The sequence below is a fragment of the Electrophorus electricus genome, chromosome 1 (genome assembly GCF_041902795.1).
Source record: "Electrophorus electricus isolate QZ-2024a chromosome 1, ASM4190279v1, whole genome shotgun sequence".
NCBI classification, from domain to species: Eukaryota; Metazoa; Chordata; class Actinopteri; order Gymnotiformes; family Gymnotidae; genus Electrophorus; species Electrophorus electricus.
The window spans coordinates 42,524,302-42,537,548 of record NC_137497.1 but is presented as its reverse complement, the minus strand read 5'-3'; the positions used below and the strand labels follow the sequence as shown (position 1 = coordinate 42,537,548).

General features: G+C 38.1%; 1 protein-coding gene across 5 annotated transcripts; it reads right to left on the bottom strand.

The window, feature by feature from the left end:
* Positions 1 to 2,609: 2,609 nt before the first annotated feature.
* On the bottom strand, positions 2,610 to 12,960 carry si:ch211-161h7.4 (uncharacterized). 5 transcript variants are annotated; one of them, XM_081720809.1, is made up of 18 exons: positions 12,621 to 12,960; positions 12,384 to 12,427; positions 12,143 to 12,207; positions 11,899 to 12,020; positions 11,355 to 11,412; positions 11,063 to 11,264; positions 10,888 to 10,968; positions 10,729 to 10,809; positions 10,443 to 10,646; positions 9,156 to 9,586; positions 8,011 to 8,394; positions 7,025 to 7,654; positions 6,294 to 6,879; positions 6,093 to 6,163; positions 5,815 to 5,976; positions 5,463 to 5,623; positions 4,316 to 4,406; positions 2,610 to 4,225 (listed from the first exon to the last, which is right to left on the bottom strand). In XM_081720809.1, the coding sequence occupies exons 1-18, from the start codon at positions 12,642 to 12,644 to the stop codon at positions 4,140 to 4,142; spliced, it is 3,483 nt and encodes a 1,160-aa protein (XP_081576935.1). In that variant the 5' UTR covers positions 12,645 to 12,960; the 3' UTR covers positions 2,610 to 4,139. The 5 variants fall into 5 exon arrangements, with proteins under 5 accessions (XP_081576935.1, XP_081576927.1, XP_081576931.1 ...); XM_081720801.1 differs by having other exon boundaries at positions 2,613 to 4,225; positions 7,025 to 7,657; positions 12,621 to 12,959; XM_081720805.1 differs by having other exon boundaries at positions 2,613 to 4,225; positions 7,025 to 7,657; positions 10,729 to 10,806; positions 12,621 to 12,959.
* Positions 12,961 to 13,247: the final 287 nt, after the last annotated feature.

Genomic DNA, 13,247 nt, shown 5'->3' with positions numbered 1-13,247 from the left:
CACTTGGAATGTGGAAAGTTTAAGGCATGGCATTTAAAAGAAAAATATTTTAACTTTCCTTAAAAAGAGAACAACATCAGTTGCTATGCCTCAGGAAACCCAATTATCAGAGGTTTAACATTTAAAATTTAATAGTGATTGGGCAGGACAGGTCTTTATAGGTAAATAACTGTTAAATGTTAATTAGCTGTTAATAAACAATTGCCCTTCATTCTGGAAAAAAAAAAACAATTAATGATCCTGAGAGTATATTAATTCTAATTTCAGGAATGATTTTGGTTAGCATGTTAGGATGCTCAGTGTTTTTGCCACAAATAAAGAATCTCCCAAATTTATATCTAATACCACCTTATTATTAAATGAGTTTTGTAAGGTAATTTTAGCTGGTAATTGTAATTGTACAGTAGATCAAACTTAGATAAGTCTTCTTCTGAATTAGTCAATACCAGATCAGGAGATTTTAATGAAGACATCTGTTACTTGAATTTGAGCAATCTCTGTATTAAATGTACCTCAACTACTATGCAAAACGTAATTTTAAGATAATTTATAGGATCTATTCAACACTGGTAAATCTACATTTACCAGTAGATTTCCAGAAAGATCTGACCTATGTTTTAAATGTCAGACACAAAAGGGTACATTTCTTCTTTCCTATCGAACTTTTCAAATTTTTTGGACAAGTTCATTCTGCATTACAAGAAATACTTTATATAGTTTATAGTGTGCTCTAAACTATATTTGCTAAAATCACATGGAGATTCTCTTTGATCACCAAGCGCCACATATTTTTACTCAGTTGTTCTACATGGCAAAAAAAGGTGTACTCTGCTGCTCTGGTCAATTCCTCAGGGTTAGGGTTAGGGTAAAGAGTTAGGTCAGGTTCCATCCTGAAACTTGCTGCTTTACAAATAAATCTGGAAAATATGGTTCCCTCTCTGGAATTATACAGAAAGCCATTCATAATTACTATGTGTTCATGTGCACACTATCCTCATTTGGTCATTTATTTGTTGTGTTTTGGTGGTGGTGGTTTTTGTTTTGGCTTTTTCTATAGGTCTGAATCCTGCACTTGTCTTTCTTTTGAAAATTGTTTCCAATGTTTCCAACTCTCGACACTGAGTTTTCCAAGAAAGTTTTATATACTTTTTTATCCTGAAGGAATATAAAGGGACATACTAGCTAAGTGTATTAGTTAAGTGCACAGAAGATGATAAAAATGCGTGGGGTCTTTGGAGAACTGTGATTTGTAGCCATGTGATTCTGTTTTATGTGAATGACTCACTGGCACTTGAGGACCCTCATGGTCCAAAGGTTAGGTTTAGGTTCTCATTCAGGCACTTCTGGAGCAATGTTCTGAGCAAGCTACACCTCCTCACACTCTCCACTTGCCCGCCATCATTCACGTTGAACTCAATCACTCACCACAGACGTGAGAGAACAGAATCAGCATTACTAAGGGTACAGCAAGTACATATTTCAATACATTAAGCCAGGGCTGGCATAAACCCAAAGCTTCTACTGAGATTCTGGATAGCAGGTTTATTTGATCAAGATATCTAATGCACTTTATTAGACTTCATCAATCATGATGAAGCTAATGGATCCTCACTACAGACCTGCGGATGCCGAGTGGTTAAATTAGTACCACCTACCCTCTATACAGAAGTGCGGTATATAGTTATACCCACTGACACCTAAGGGCAAGAGAAACAAGCGGAATACCAGCAGCAGCTTCATGCATCTGTTCCTTGTGTGACCTGCAAAAAGGTCACTGCATACCAAGAAGCATTTAAACTAATGATATCCACATGTGTTTTCAGCGTGGACAGACAAAAATATCAACAGGTAGAATACCTAAAAATTACCATCCATAATTGGTTCCTGGCTATCAAGTGTCAGGTTTGAGAAGAGTTTTTAATCTCGTTGTTTATCTCACTGTTTTTCCTCCATGGGCTTTGTCTAAAGCACAGATAGACTGCATGATAATATAAATGAGTTATTGATGTCCCAGGCATTGCCGTTATCTTTCTAATCCCTATTAATCAAACTAGAAAGCACCATAAGATTGAAATACTTCAGCTTTACAGAGCAGCACTGCTGACTCAAGCAGCAATGTAACTATTTGTAATTTGCTGTTTTGATTTTTTAAAAATAAGATATAAAAACATGTTTCTAAATGCAATTTTCTCTTTTAAACAGAAACCTGCTTTTGCCACATAACAGGTTAAAAAAATGGTTCTAAAACTGAGCACTTGTGACTACAGCAAAAATAATTTCTGAATTTATAAAACAATAAACAGTATTATAAAAAAAATAATACTATAGTATAGTATAAATAAGAGTGTCTTAGTATAATTGAGTGGGCAAATTATGATTGAGTTTAGTCACTGTTAAAGCCAGGGGTTTTTACAACAGGGTTTTTTTTGTTTGTTTTGTAAAAAGCCAAAAGTACTAATGTTACTAATCCAGTCATACATGTTTAAGGACAGAGTAATTGAGGTTTTGTTTATCGAAACTGGTCCATGAGGATATCTCCAGTGTGAAGTGTGAAGTTGAGTATATTCAAAGTCAAAACACAGTCAATGAGGAACACATACTTTCAGACTAATAATGAGGGCTCATCATTTTGAAGACAGGCATAACACTGAATAAGTGTGGGCAAAGTGGACAAGACATCTGACAAGATACAGCTAGCTGAACTAGGCAGACTGCACAACCACGACAGCACCGTATCCTTCGCAATGGACACTGATCCTTGTATCTGACTCTTTGATTAGAGCTTAACAAGTAACAAGCTGTTACTTCACTGTCATGTTCAAACATAGCTATCTAAAGCTAGATAAAGAGTTGATTTCTGAGATTCCAAGCCCTAATCACAGAATGTGGATAGTAACTAAGCATTAGGCACAGGAATTTCATTTCCGAAACGTCAATGGACCGACAGCAGATAAAAGTCTGAAGAACAAAAATTTGAAATTTCACAGTCTTATATTAAGAATTTTTAAAGACCCGTGGACACCCTGCTGATAAATACCAAGTGAGAGGAATTGTCTTACCTTTATTACACAATGGATACTGGTCTATTATAGCAACATTAAAAACTGTGAAGTGTGGTTTAAAATATATGTATATATTTCCTAAGTATATTCTACAGAGCTTGCTTAGGTCATTGGTCTAAATAGATACGATATCTGCACACTTAACAAATTGGACAGTCCTTCATTGAAGAGAGATGACTAATATATTAAAGTGCATAATTCCATTGACCACTAATGTAAGAGGATGTTATTATAAGTGATTGCTGTTTCCAATTCTGGAATTGGGACATCTGTCTTATTCAGCAGGGAGATCTGTTGGTGATCAAAGAACTTGTCCACCTCCTTCATTTATTCACGTGTTTACACTATACATTTGAAGCTATAAACACACTGTATAATTAAAAGATTAAGAATTCTCCTAAAGTAAGTTAGAAACATTTTAAACTGACTATATTTAATTTAGTCTATGGCTTGATTCAGCAAAGGAGACTGCTAAAGATGAACACAACTGAGTAATCTGTTCATCATTAAAGATGCTTTTAAAGAGGACCCACACTTAACAGGATGATGGCATCAGTTAAACATGGTTTGCCCTCCATCACGTATTCATCCAGAATGGTCATTTAGCAAAGTAACAGCTTTTCACAGCAAATTTCTCTCTTTTTCTACCTTCAAACAAGGACAAAGACAGATGTATACCTTACATTATCAAATGCATACCTTACATTATGAAATTCTGCCCCCTACTGACCACTTACGATTTATTTGAAATTATTTAAGAAACAATTAATGGGTACATGGGAACATGTTTTATACTAATACACCTTGCATATTAAAAATTGGACAAAGCACATTAAATAGCTTCTTTCTTCTTTTTACAACAATGATAATCAGTCTGTCCTCAGTTCCTGAAGCTACTACAATTCTATTTACATAAAAATACAATCAAAACTGCAAATCAAAAGGCATTAGCAAGACATTTAAGGTCCTTCTAAATCCATGACTTTAAAAACAAAATGTATATTTACAGATTGATGTCCAAACATCATCTACAAACACATGACCAGAAGCCATGATCAGTGCCTGTATCTTGGTTGGTCAGTTTCTTGAATGATTAGGCAGCATCCTGTTGTACCACAATATAGCAGGTTCACGGCAGATGTTGTGAATGCTGTAGGATTGCCCTACCACACAGAGAGACAACATTTTTAAATTACTTTTTTTTTTGGTTTCCATTATATTGAGACCGTTTATTAAATTTTAAAGTTTCTTACCACAAGGTGTCACAAATGTTTGCCCAGAGTTGTATACTGTCATGATGCCATCAATTTCTACCCGCACACAACTTGACACTACGTTAAATACCTTGATAAAAAAATTAATTAGAAAAATACATTCAGAGATAAAATTATATCCAATATAGGCCTGGAACTTACAGAAGTTCTAGACAAGGTCAAATTACATGACGACATGATCAATCATCAGATTGCACAGGATGACTAGATGGAAAAAAGTAATATACTGGTAATAAATAAAGCTCATCTACAGAAGACTAAATTCATGAGTTTCGGTTTTACATTCAAAACCTCAGAACAGCCACAGAAAATCTGTTGGGGGGGTTTTAATAGTCACCATTAGGTACGCAAACATGTAAGGGGTAAAGGTGAGAACATTATGTGGCTAGAGGAAACCTGCCACATCTAGGGTTAGGTTTAGAGGGTATGCTCCCATTTCTGGTTACTACAGGTAGTGGCGTCTGTCACCACACCCAGTTCCAACTATACTTGCATCCTGCATCCACCTGCTTCACTTGCAAAGCTTCATGCTCTTTTAGGTCTTTCACAAAATTACACAAGCTGCAACACAAAACATCCAGCAATGTTTAAGATGTCAAATTTACAGCTGTGTTGCCAAATTATAAGACCAAGTTGAAGAGTAGGTATTTATTAACTGCAGATCATTTTTAAGGACAGAATTATTTTCACAGCAAACTTTTAAAGCCACTTTAACATCAATTTAAATTTGCTAGACTCCTCATACTTTAGCTCTCTTCACATCACAAGAACAGAGAGAAGCCTCTGGCAATCAGCATAGACAAGTCCTACTCTGCCTCTGATTAGCTAGTACTTGTTGCCTCTGGTAGTTAGGAGTGAGATGGTTAGGGTAAGAACATCAGAGTCAGAGTCACCAGAGAAGGCAGTGGAAGGTTGAGTCTTCACAAAGTCCAGAGAATGTAAACAAGTCTTTCTGAACTGTTCTGACTGCTACTGTCGGTGATCCAACACCCCCACCTTTCTCCTCGGATCTCGTAGGTGACCCATGTTGATCTCAAAATGTTGCATTTTACAGAAAGGAGAAAGGTTTGCATCTCTGTAGCATATGAGGTGTGTTGAATTAAAGCAACATGAGCCAACTACTTACAGTCACTGCATTAAGATCCACCTGCGGAGGTTTCTTCATAAACGACCCCAGCAAAATCTTGCCATTGGAGAAAGTGTTGTTCTGAAGGTCCACCGTATGACCCATTCCTCTTCCCCCATAAGCATGCCAGTGGAAGTCATCAGGGCTAATGACTCGGCCATCTAGCAGGGAAACATTGAATTCATATTAGTGAACAGCACAAAATTAAATCGATAATTAAAGGCAAGTATATTAAAAGATTACAGGCTTGTGCTAAAGTGAGGACCATGTCTGGACCAAGCCTGCAGACATAACACATCTACTGGACATCACAACATAAAACATCTTGTGCTGAATAACAATGAACATTTACTTTTAGAAGACGAAGGCCAAAGATGCGAGAGCCAGACACAGAGGTTGTCCCAGTCTTCAGGCTCCAAAACGATGGGTCGCAGTGGGGGGCCACACAGATCACAGTCTGCCAGCACCCGTGGTACATGTCGCAAATGACGAATTATTTGAGATGACGGCAAGTCTGAAATTAGAGCACAAGTGAGACCCTGAAATTATGCTGTTGGATAGCTTCAGGATATTTAATAACTAATTAATTAAATTTAATCTAATTAGTGGTGCTAATTATTTGCCACTTACCAGAATCCTCTTCCTCTTCGAATCTCTCAAGCTCAATCATTGATGAAGGTCCACTTTTGAAACCAATGTCACTAAATGAGACAGAAAACCCAACTCAATCTAGATTCACTATCCTGCAGATTGATTTAACATATCCACATTAAGAATTTTTAAACTTAATAAATTTTAATTACTTATTCAGAGATGACCAACACAACTTACTGATCAGACACTCTGGACCCAGCTGATAACCTAGCATCCATTTTCTTTCTGCCAGTAACAGGCTCCATGGTGACAGCACTGACACAGACATCATAGGTAGCGTTGCCGCTTGCATTTTGTGGACCATCGCTGTGGACAATCTCACTTGAGTGCTCCGACTGTTCCTCGAGCGAGTGGAGCAGGTTCCTGCAGCCCTTTCGTCTGAGACCCCTCACTATGGAAGCCTCAGCTTTTGCCGAGGCCAATATGGAGTTAAACGTGGCCAAGGACCTTCTCACTGACTTTGGCGTATTGATCATACTTCTTTTATTTGTTTTCTGAGCACGAACTGGCATCTTCTGGGAACTGACAACACTGGTGCCACGGCGATGGTCCTTCTGTGGTATGGGCTTTGACAGAGAGCAGTTCAGAGGTGGACAAGAGCTGTCAGGAGATGTCTGAGAAGGCAGCACCTCCCACCATGTGCCAGGGGCTTTTCTCTGCCTTTTCCCTGGAACAGTCTCTGGTCCATGGAGTGGAGATTGGCGACATTTCTGAGCAGCTCCACTCTGATTATCCCGTGTGTAAATCTGATCAAACATCCTTCCTAAAAAGAAAACATCATATATATCACAAGTACACACACACACACACACACACACACAAATACATATATACAAAATGTGCATCCTGCTCATGAAAGAACACAGTATATCAAGCTAAAAGGGATCATTTTAACTCTGCACCTGTACCTGGAGTAAGGCTTGGTTGTCTAAATGGAGTACTGCCCGCCACTGAACTGAGCTGCTCAAGAGCCGCACAACCCTCCACCTCTTCTCCAACAACAGGAGCTGGTGTCATCGAAATCATTTTAGCTGGAGCTGCACATTGGTTTGCAGTCACCATCTTGGGTTTACGTTTGCCATGTGCTCTCTTAGGATTTTTCTGGTGACCCGCAGAGTTGGACTTCAGTTCATCAGCATGAGGCTTCTTTCCCTTTTTGGCCACTTTCCCACCAGCCACAGTGTTTTGTGGCCCTGTCGGGCTGTCCCGAACAGTCCTAGGAAACGGGTCCTTGGCAGAGTCAGCTGGTCTTGAGGGTATTTCTTTCCTCTTTACTTTCTTGTGGGATTTTAACTGTAAAGACTGATGAACAACCTCCTCTTGCTCCCGGGTGAGGCTTTCACTTTGGGGGGCAAGCCACCACTCCCCAGGTGGTTTCCTCTTCCTCCTGCCAGTCGCAGGACCCTCTGTAGAAAAGTCACACTCAGGCACAGTGCACTGCGTTCGCTTCAAGTCTTCTTTTGTCTTCACCTTCGTGACCTTTGTTAACCTCTCTGAAGCTGCTTGCTTCGTGGTTGGCTGCTTGCTTGCTTTCTTATCTGCTATATGAAAGAAGAAGTTGACTTTAGTAATGAAATCGCAGTAGGACCATATTCCAGTTAATCTTTAGGATGTCTTTACTGTTGAAACAACAAACACTGACCTTTTAACTTATTAAGATCTATCTAAAATGTACAAGTAAATAGGACACTAAAACTAGATGCACTAAAAAAACTGATTATAGTATTAACAATGATGAACAAATAATTTTAGATTTCAGAATGCTTGTTTTACATTATTTAAATATGTTGTTTACATTAATCATATTGAAATATTTCAATGTATCACAATAGTGTTTTTGGCATTCCCATTACATCTGAAAACAAATGCAGAAAATACGGATTACAGAGCTAACCTTCAATAGTGCTTTTCCGCTGCTGTGGCTCTCTGGTGTTCAAAACTGATTCATTGTGGTCATGGAGTTTGTCCTCCTGCTCCTTGTCTTTAGACAATGTCTCTGTCTGTACAGTAGACCTGTTTTTGCCATGCTTCATTAGTTTTGCTGTGACTAACGATGTGGAGAGAGGGCCACTTATTTTTATTGTAGATCTGGCCGTGGTGTTTTTTTTCTTCACATTTGTCTCAGGTTCTTTCCTGGTACTGGTATCAGAAGTTAATTTGGCAGATTTCTTCCTTGAAGGTTTTTGACCTGGAGATTTGACCTGGACATCCTTTTTTCCATCTTTGCTTCCAACCTGATCAGGATTGGCTTTGCTTCTTGTTCTTTGTTTACCTGTATCTACAAAAGAAATAACAAATCGTTCTTCAATTAAAAAAACAAAAAAACAAAAAGCAGACAATGCACAATTACACAATATTCACAAACAGCAGGATGCAAAGTTCCTTTAAAAAAGAAAAAAGGCTGATAATGGGTTAAATACTTTAGCCCTGCTGACTCTCAGATGAACAGTACAGCAGGACTACAGGACAAAGCTAAAATCAACCTACCCCTCTGAGCAAATCTGAAGAAAAGGGAAGACTTTCAGGGTCTAGCTATTGGTGCCGAGTTGACTGGGACTTATTAAATAAAAGAAAAGTTTTTTAATAATAATATTTAATAAGAGAAATGAGGAAGCCAAATAACATCTCCAGTGACTAACTGGGCAGGTTTTAACCCACTGTAACTCACCAAGTCTTTACCAGTAGGTAGAAGTTCTAGTGATTCATATATTATTATGCACTCACTTCTACAGCAAAATTGTAGCATATGCATGTCTGCCTATTGTAGGTTTCTTGGAGACCTTCTTTTTATTTGGGGGGGGGGGGGGGTTGTTTTTTAATAACCTGTTCTAGTGTTTAGTAATTTTTCAAACGTCTTTTCTTGTAACACCCTGTTATTAAGGGAACACATTATATATTTTTTATGAACGCTTCCAGGAGATAATTGTATGTTCCACCAAATCCCAATAAACAAATGCAGCATATGCAAATATCTTTGCAGAACTCAAGATGAAAATTTGAATGATTTAAAAAAATATTATATCCAGTTTTGCAACCTACTAGGCAAATCAGCATCTTGGGTGGCCTGTGGAGATGGACAGGAGATCTGTTCACAAACTGCCACTTCTTCATTGGCTCCTAAAGACTCCACACTCTCTGCCAAAGCTTCCTGAGCCACAGTCCCTGTGTTTTTACTGCATGTTTTTCCACCCTTCTTCAAGGTTGGCAGCTTGGGAGCACGAGGTTCATCTTTACAGCTCTTTGCCTCATCTGTTGGCTTTAGAGCAGCCTGCTTCACCTCAGACACCTTTGTAGGATTGGACTTACGGACCTCTGGTGCCATTTTCCCTTTCTGGCTACTCTCCGACTTCCTCGGAATGGTGAACAAGATGGGAGTGTCGTCTTCCAGGATCATGAAATCATCATAATCATCCAGTTCAATTGGTGAAGGAGCTCGAACTGGCCGTTTCTGAGATTCTGGTTTTCTGAAACTAAGGAATAGGTTTTAATTGTTTTACATGTTGAAGAAAAACTACAAACATACGTGACACAAAAAGGCACTTGTATGTTTTATTATTCACATTAAACCTCCGAATAAGCTTAAGCGATAGTCATTCAAATTATCAGAGGTCCCCTAATAACACCACTGCTGCAAGATGTATTGGCTATCCACATTCTTAGATCACATGTACTTCAACATATCTTCATTCTGTTACCAACATGAGACTCCAATATCTACAATCCCCGAATTTTCCAAACTGAGCAATGGTAAATACACAAACACATTATGCACAATAAAAATCATTAACTCCTCATCAAGTCACACAGTGTCTATGTTTCCAATGAGGCAACTGGATTAAAATGGGAAATAAACTTTTCACCCACAAACACAGAGAGAAAGAACTGTTACCCAAAAATAAACCTCAAGTTAAATAAATTCAGCTGCACTGACTGGACCACCCTCTTTCATCTTTCATCACTACTTTCACAAGTGAGTGCTTTAAATCACGTTCTTTGATGGCATTACAAACCAAAGAAAATGATACAGGGGAATTTTTCACAGTGGACAGGCAAAGCCACTGTGATTGCTATGAATTTTTAATAACAATATGCACAGAGTAGACCTATTCACTTTGATGTAACAAACAGTTTTTAAGTCACACCAAAGTAAAAAGGGAGGATTGGGGTACAAGAATAGTTTTGGTAACTGTCGTTGGTCATTGGAGATTATAGAGATTCATCTGTATGGATAACGCATAAGTTAATTCTCTCTATTAGACAATGTTTAAATACTCATACCTAGATACATGCATCCCTGAAAACACAACAGTTCACTCCAAAACTCACCATGAGGCTTTAGGCTGTAAGGCATTTTTGAGCTGTTGCTGGAAAGACCATTTTTTGACCTCTGCATCCACCTTCACTTCCTGGCCCTGGTCTTTACACTGCTCCTGTGGGAGGGGGTCAGAATGACTTCCCTGAAGCACCTCTGCTGGTGGCAGGCTTGGGCTCCTGTCTCTAAACACACCCATACTCATTATGGAAAAAAGTCTGAGAGATTACAAATCTGTTACAAACAGATGTGACACAACTTTTGCAAAAAACAAAAAAACAACAACAAAAAAGTTCTTACGCTTGCAACTCTTCCCCCTTTTCTGGTGCTGTGGTCTGGTATTCTCGGTCTTGTAGAGTTGAGGATTGTAGAGGGGTACTGCTATACAGAAAAATGTTACTATGTATGTGTGCTTTAAGCTTTGATAAATAAACCTAGACAATAAATAATTTAGCAAACCTCGGGACAGAAACAATATCGAGATTAGAAGGCTTTCCAAAGTCTAAACGTGCTGGTGGAGACTCCAGGACATCACTGTCCCTATAAAAGAAGGAAACAGCATACTTCACATTTCTGACAGACATACAACCACAACCATAATTGGGCTTTATTTAGGCTTTTCTATAATTCTTACCCTTGAAGGAGTTTATTAGGAGACATCAGTAGCTGATTGAATGGAGGCAGCCTTAAGTCACCTTCTACTGGTTCCTTTTCCTCACCACGAAATGCTAGAGGGGATGGGTCAGGTTGTTCTGGATTCCTTGCTCCACTTCCAACTACTGCCATGTTAATAGGGCTGGATGTCTTAATTGGAGCAATCACTTTAAAAGGACTCTCTGATGCAGAAAACATGGCAAAGTAAGTGCACAACCTGCATAAGTTTCACATATTCTCTTTTTTGCTGCCAAGAAATTCTAAATTATTACCTTTATCATTTAAATGGTCATCCTGAATGTCACTTTCTGGTGCCAATACCTCTGGTTCCTGAATATAAAAACCAAGATCTTAGCTGTTTTTGTGCATTGGAAAATATGCAACTAGGAACTAGGAATGATTTTGTCTCCCAGATTAAATTTTATCTACATGCATGCATACAATGGATATTTTTACCCACAATGTTTACATATTAATAGCAATAACTTCTGTCAATTTTATAGAGAATATTCCAATTTATTGTTTTCATTAGCGCTAAACTCACATAAGTACATAAATACTTTGAAAATGAGCACTTCAAAAATCATTTTTGATCATCTGTACATCATTTACTCTACATCTGCAGTTACTCACCTGCAATCTTCTTTGAATAAATGTAATAAATACATGGTGTATACATAGACAAACACTGCCTGCCAACCTGAACTGATTGTTGATTTTACTTGATCAATTCTGCACCCAATGGATGATTGATACAATTAAATAAACAAATGCATTAAACCAAACAAATAGTGTGTACCGCACCAGGATACTTACCTCTGCTCCGAAGGGTGAGGGTGGCTTCATTTCTGGTGAGTGGCTTGTACTCACTTGTTCAACTAACCCAGCGCTCTTGGGCGATGGGGAGAGCAGAGGCGTACCGGATTCAGATGGAGAATCTAAAGGGCGGTAAAACGATCAAAATGGTCTTAATGTACTTTAATTAATGAACACACATTTAGCATACAACGAATGAGAGAAGTGCTGGCAGCGATACATTACAAATGAATTAATCTCTTACCCAGATCGTCAAAGATATTATCAAGGTCATGTAGCGAGTAGACGTCTTTAAGTGCACACGGAGTTCTAAAAAGAAAAACAGACGTGGTCGGGATTCTTTTTGTTCGACTTATAGAGGATTTAACGTAATACACAAAAGCAAAAATGCATATTTATACATTTACAATGGCCTCATCAAAACATCAATGGGCAAACTCAACAAGCTTATACTACCTAGCATAACTAATTAGGTAGCTACTTACTTTTCCTCTGCTCGGAAGTAACGAAGTTTCTTTTTCGCTCTTGCCTAAAGATACACAGAGTTACTGGCGTTTTGGTTAATCATATTACTTTTATTTCAGCAAAAAGTAGATGTAGCTGCTCTATTCACAACAACGTAGTTAGCAAGCTTAGCAGTACGCTGCAAAAATACGCTATTGTTTTATTCTGTTCAAATTAAATACAAACAGATAACAATGACTTTAACGCTAATCACTGACCAAGTTGAGCATCTTTCGATCCATTTATTTGTGGAAGGCGTCACGAATGCTAATAGCTAGCTGCTAACTAGCAACTCATTTAGCTAGCTAGCAAATCTCGCTAGTTGTCCGCCACTTTTCCGGGAAAATTGTAACAGAAAAAGGTTAAGATTTTATTTATTTAAAAACTGTGATTTTCATGTTGACAAAAATATTAAGGTATTTAAGGTTTGTAAATATATCATTTAAAGTTTAAAAAAAAGAAAGAAAACGAACAATGTCATATCTAAGCACGTAATTAGGTAGCTAGATGGCTAACTAACGCTAGATGTCAACACAAATTCTCGCGCCCATCTTCTTCTTCGTTGCGCCTTCAGTTTCGACCATAAGAGTGACGGATGTCGCCATCCACAGGATTTGTACAAAATCGCGTTCACATTGTATTTCCATGTTTAAAACTTTTACCATTTAAAGTTATTCTGCACGGTGTTTTTTGTAACGTTGTGTAATAATACATGCTATTTAAGTCCGTTTAACCAGTCCACGGAACTGGAGATTAAACAAAAGATCTGCAAGTACGGTTAAAACGAATATCCAGTCATCTATAGGTGTACATACTCTGGAATGTTCCTGTGTATACAGTAAACT

Excerpts from the sequence above, each read along its gene's own strand:
- si:ch211-161h7.4 (XM_081720801.1), bottom strand. The coding sequence starts at position 12,644 with ATGGATCGAAAGATGCTCAACTTG. Across the intron at positions 12,208-12,383 it reads TACTTCCGAGCAGAGGAAAA|AACTCCGTGTGCACTTAAAG; the intron begins GTAAGTAGCTAC and ends TTTTCTTTTTAG. Across the intron at positions 7,658-8,010 it reads GCGGAAAAGCACTATTGAAG|CAGATAAGAAAGCAAGCAAG; the intron begins GTTAGCTCTGTA and ends TCTTTCATATAG.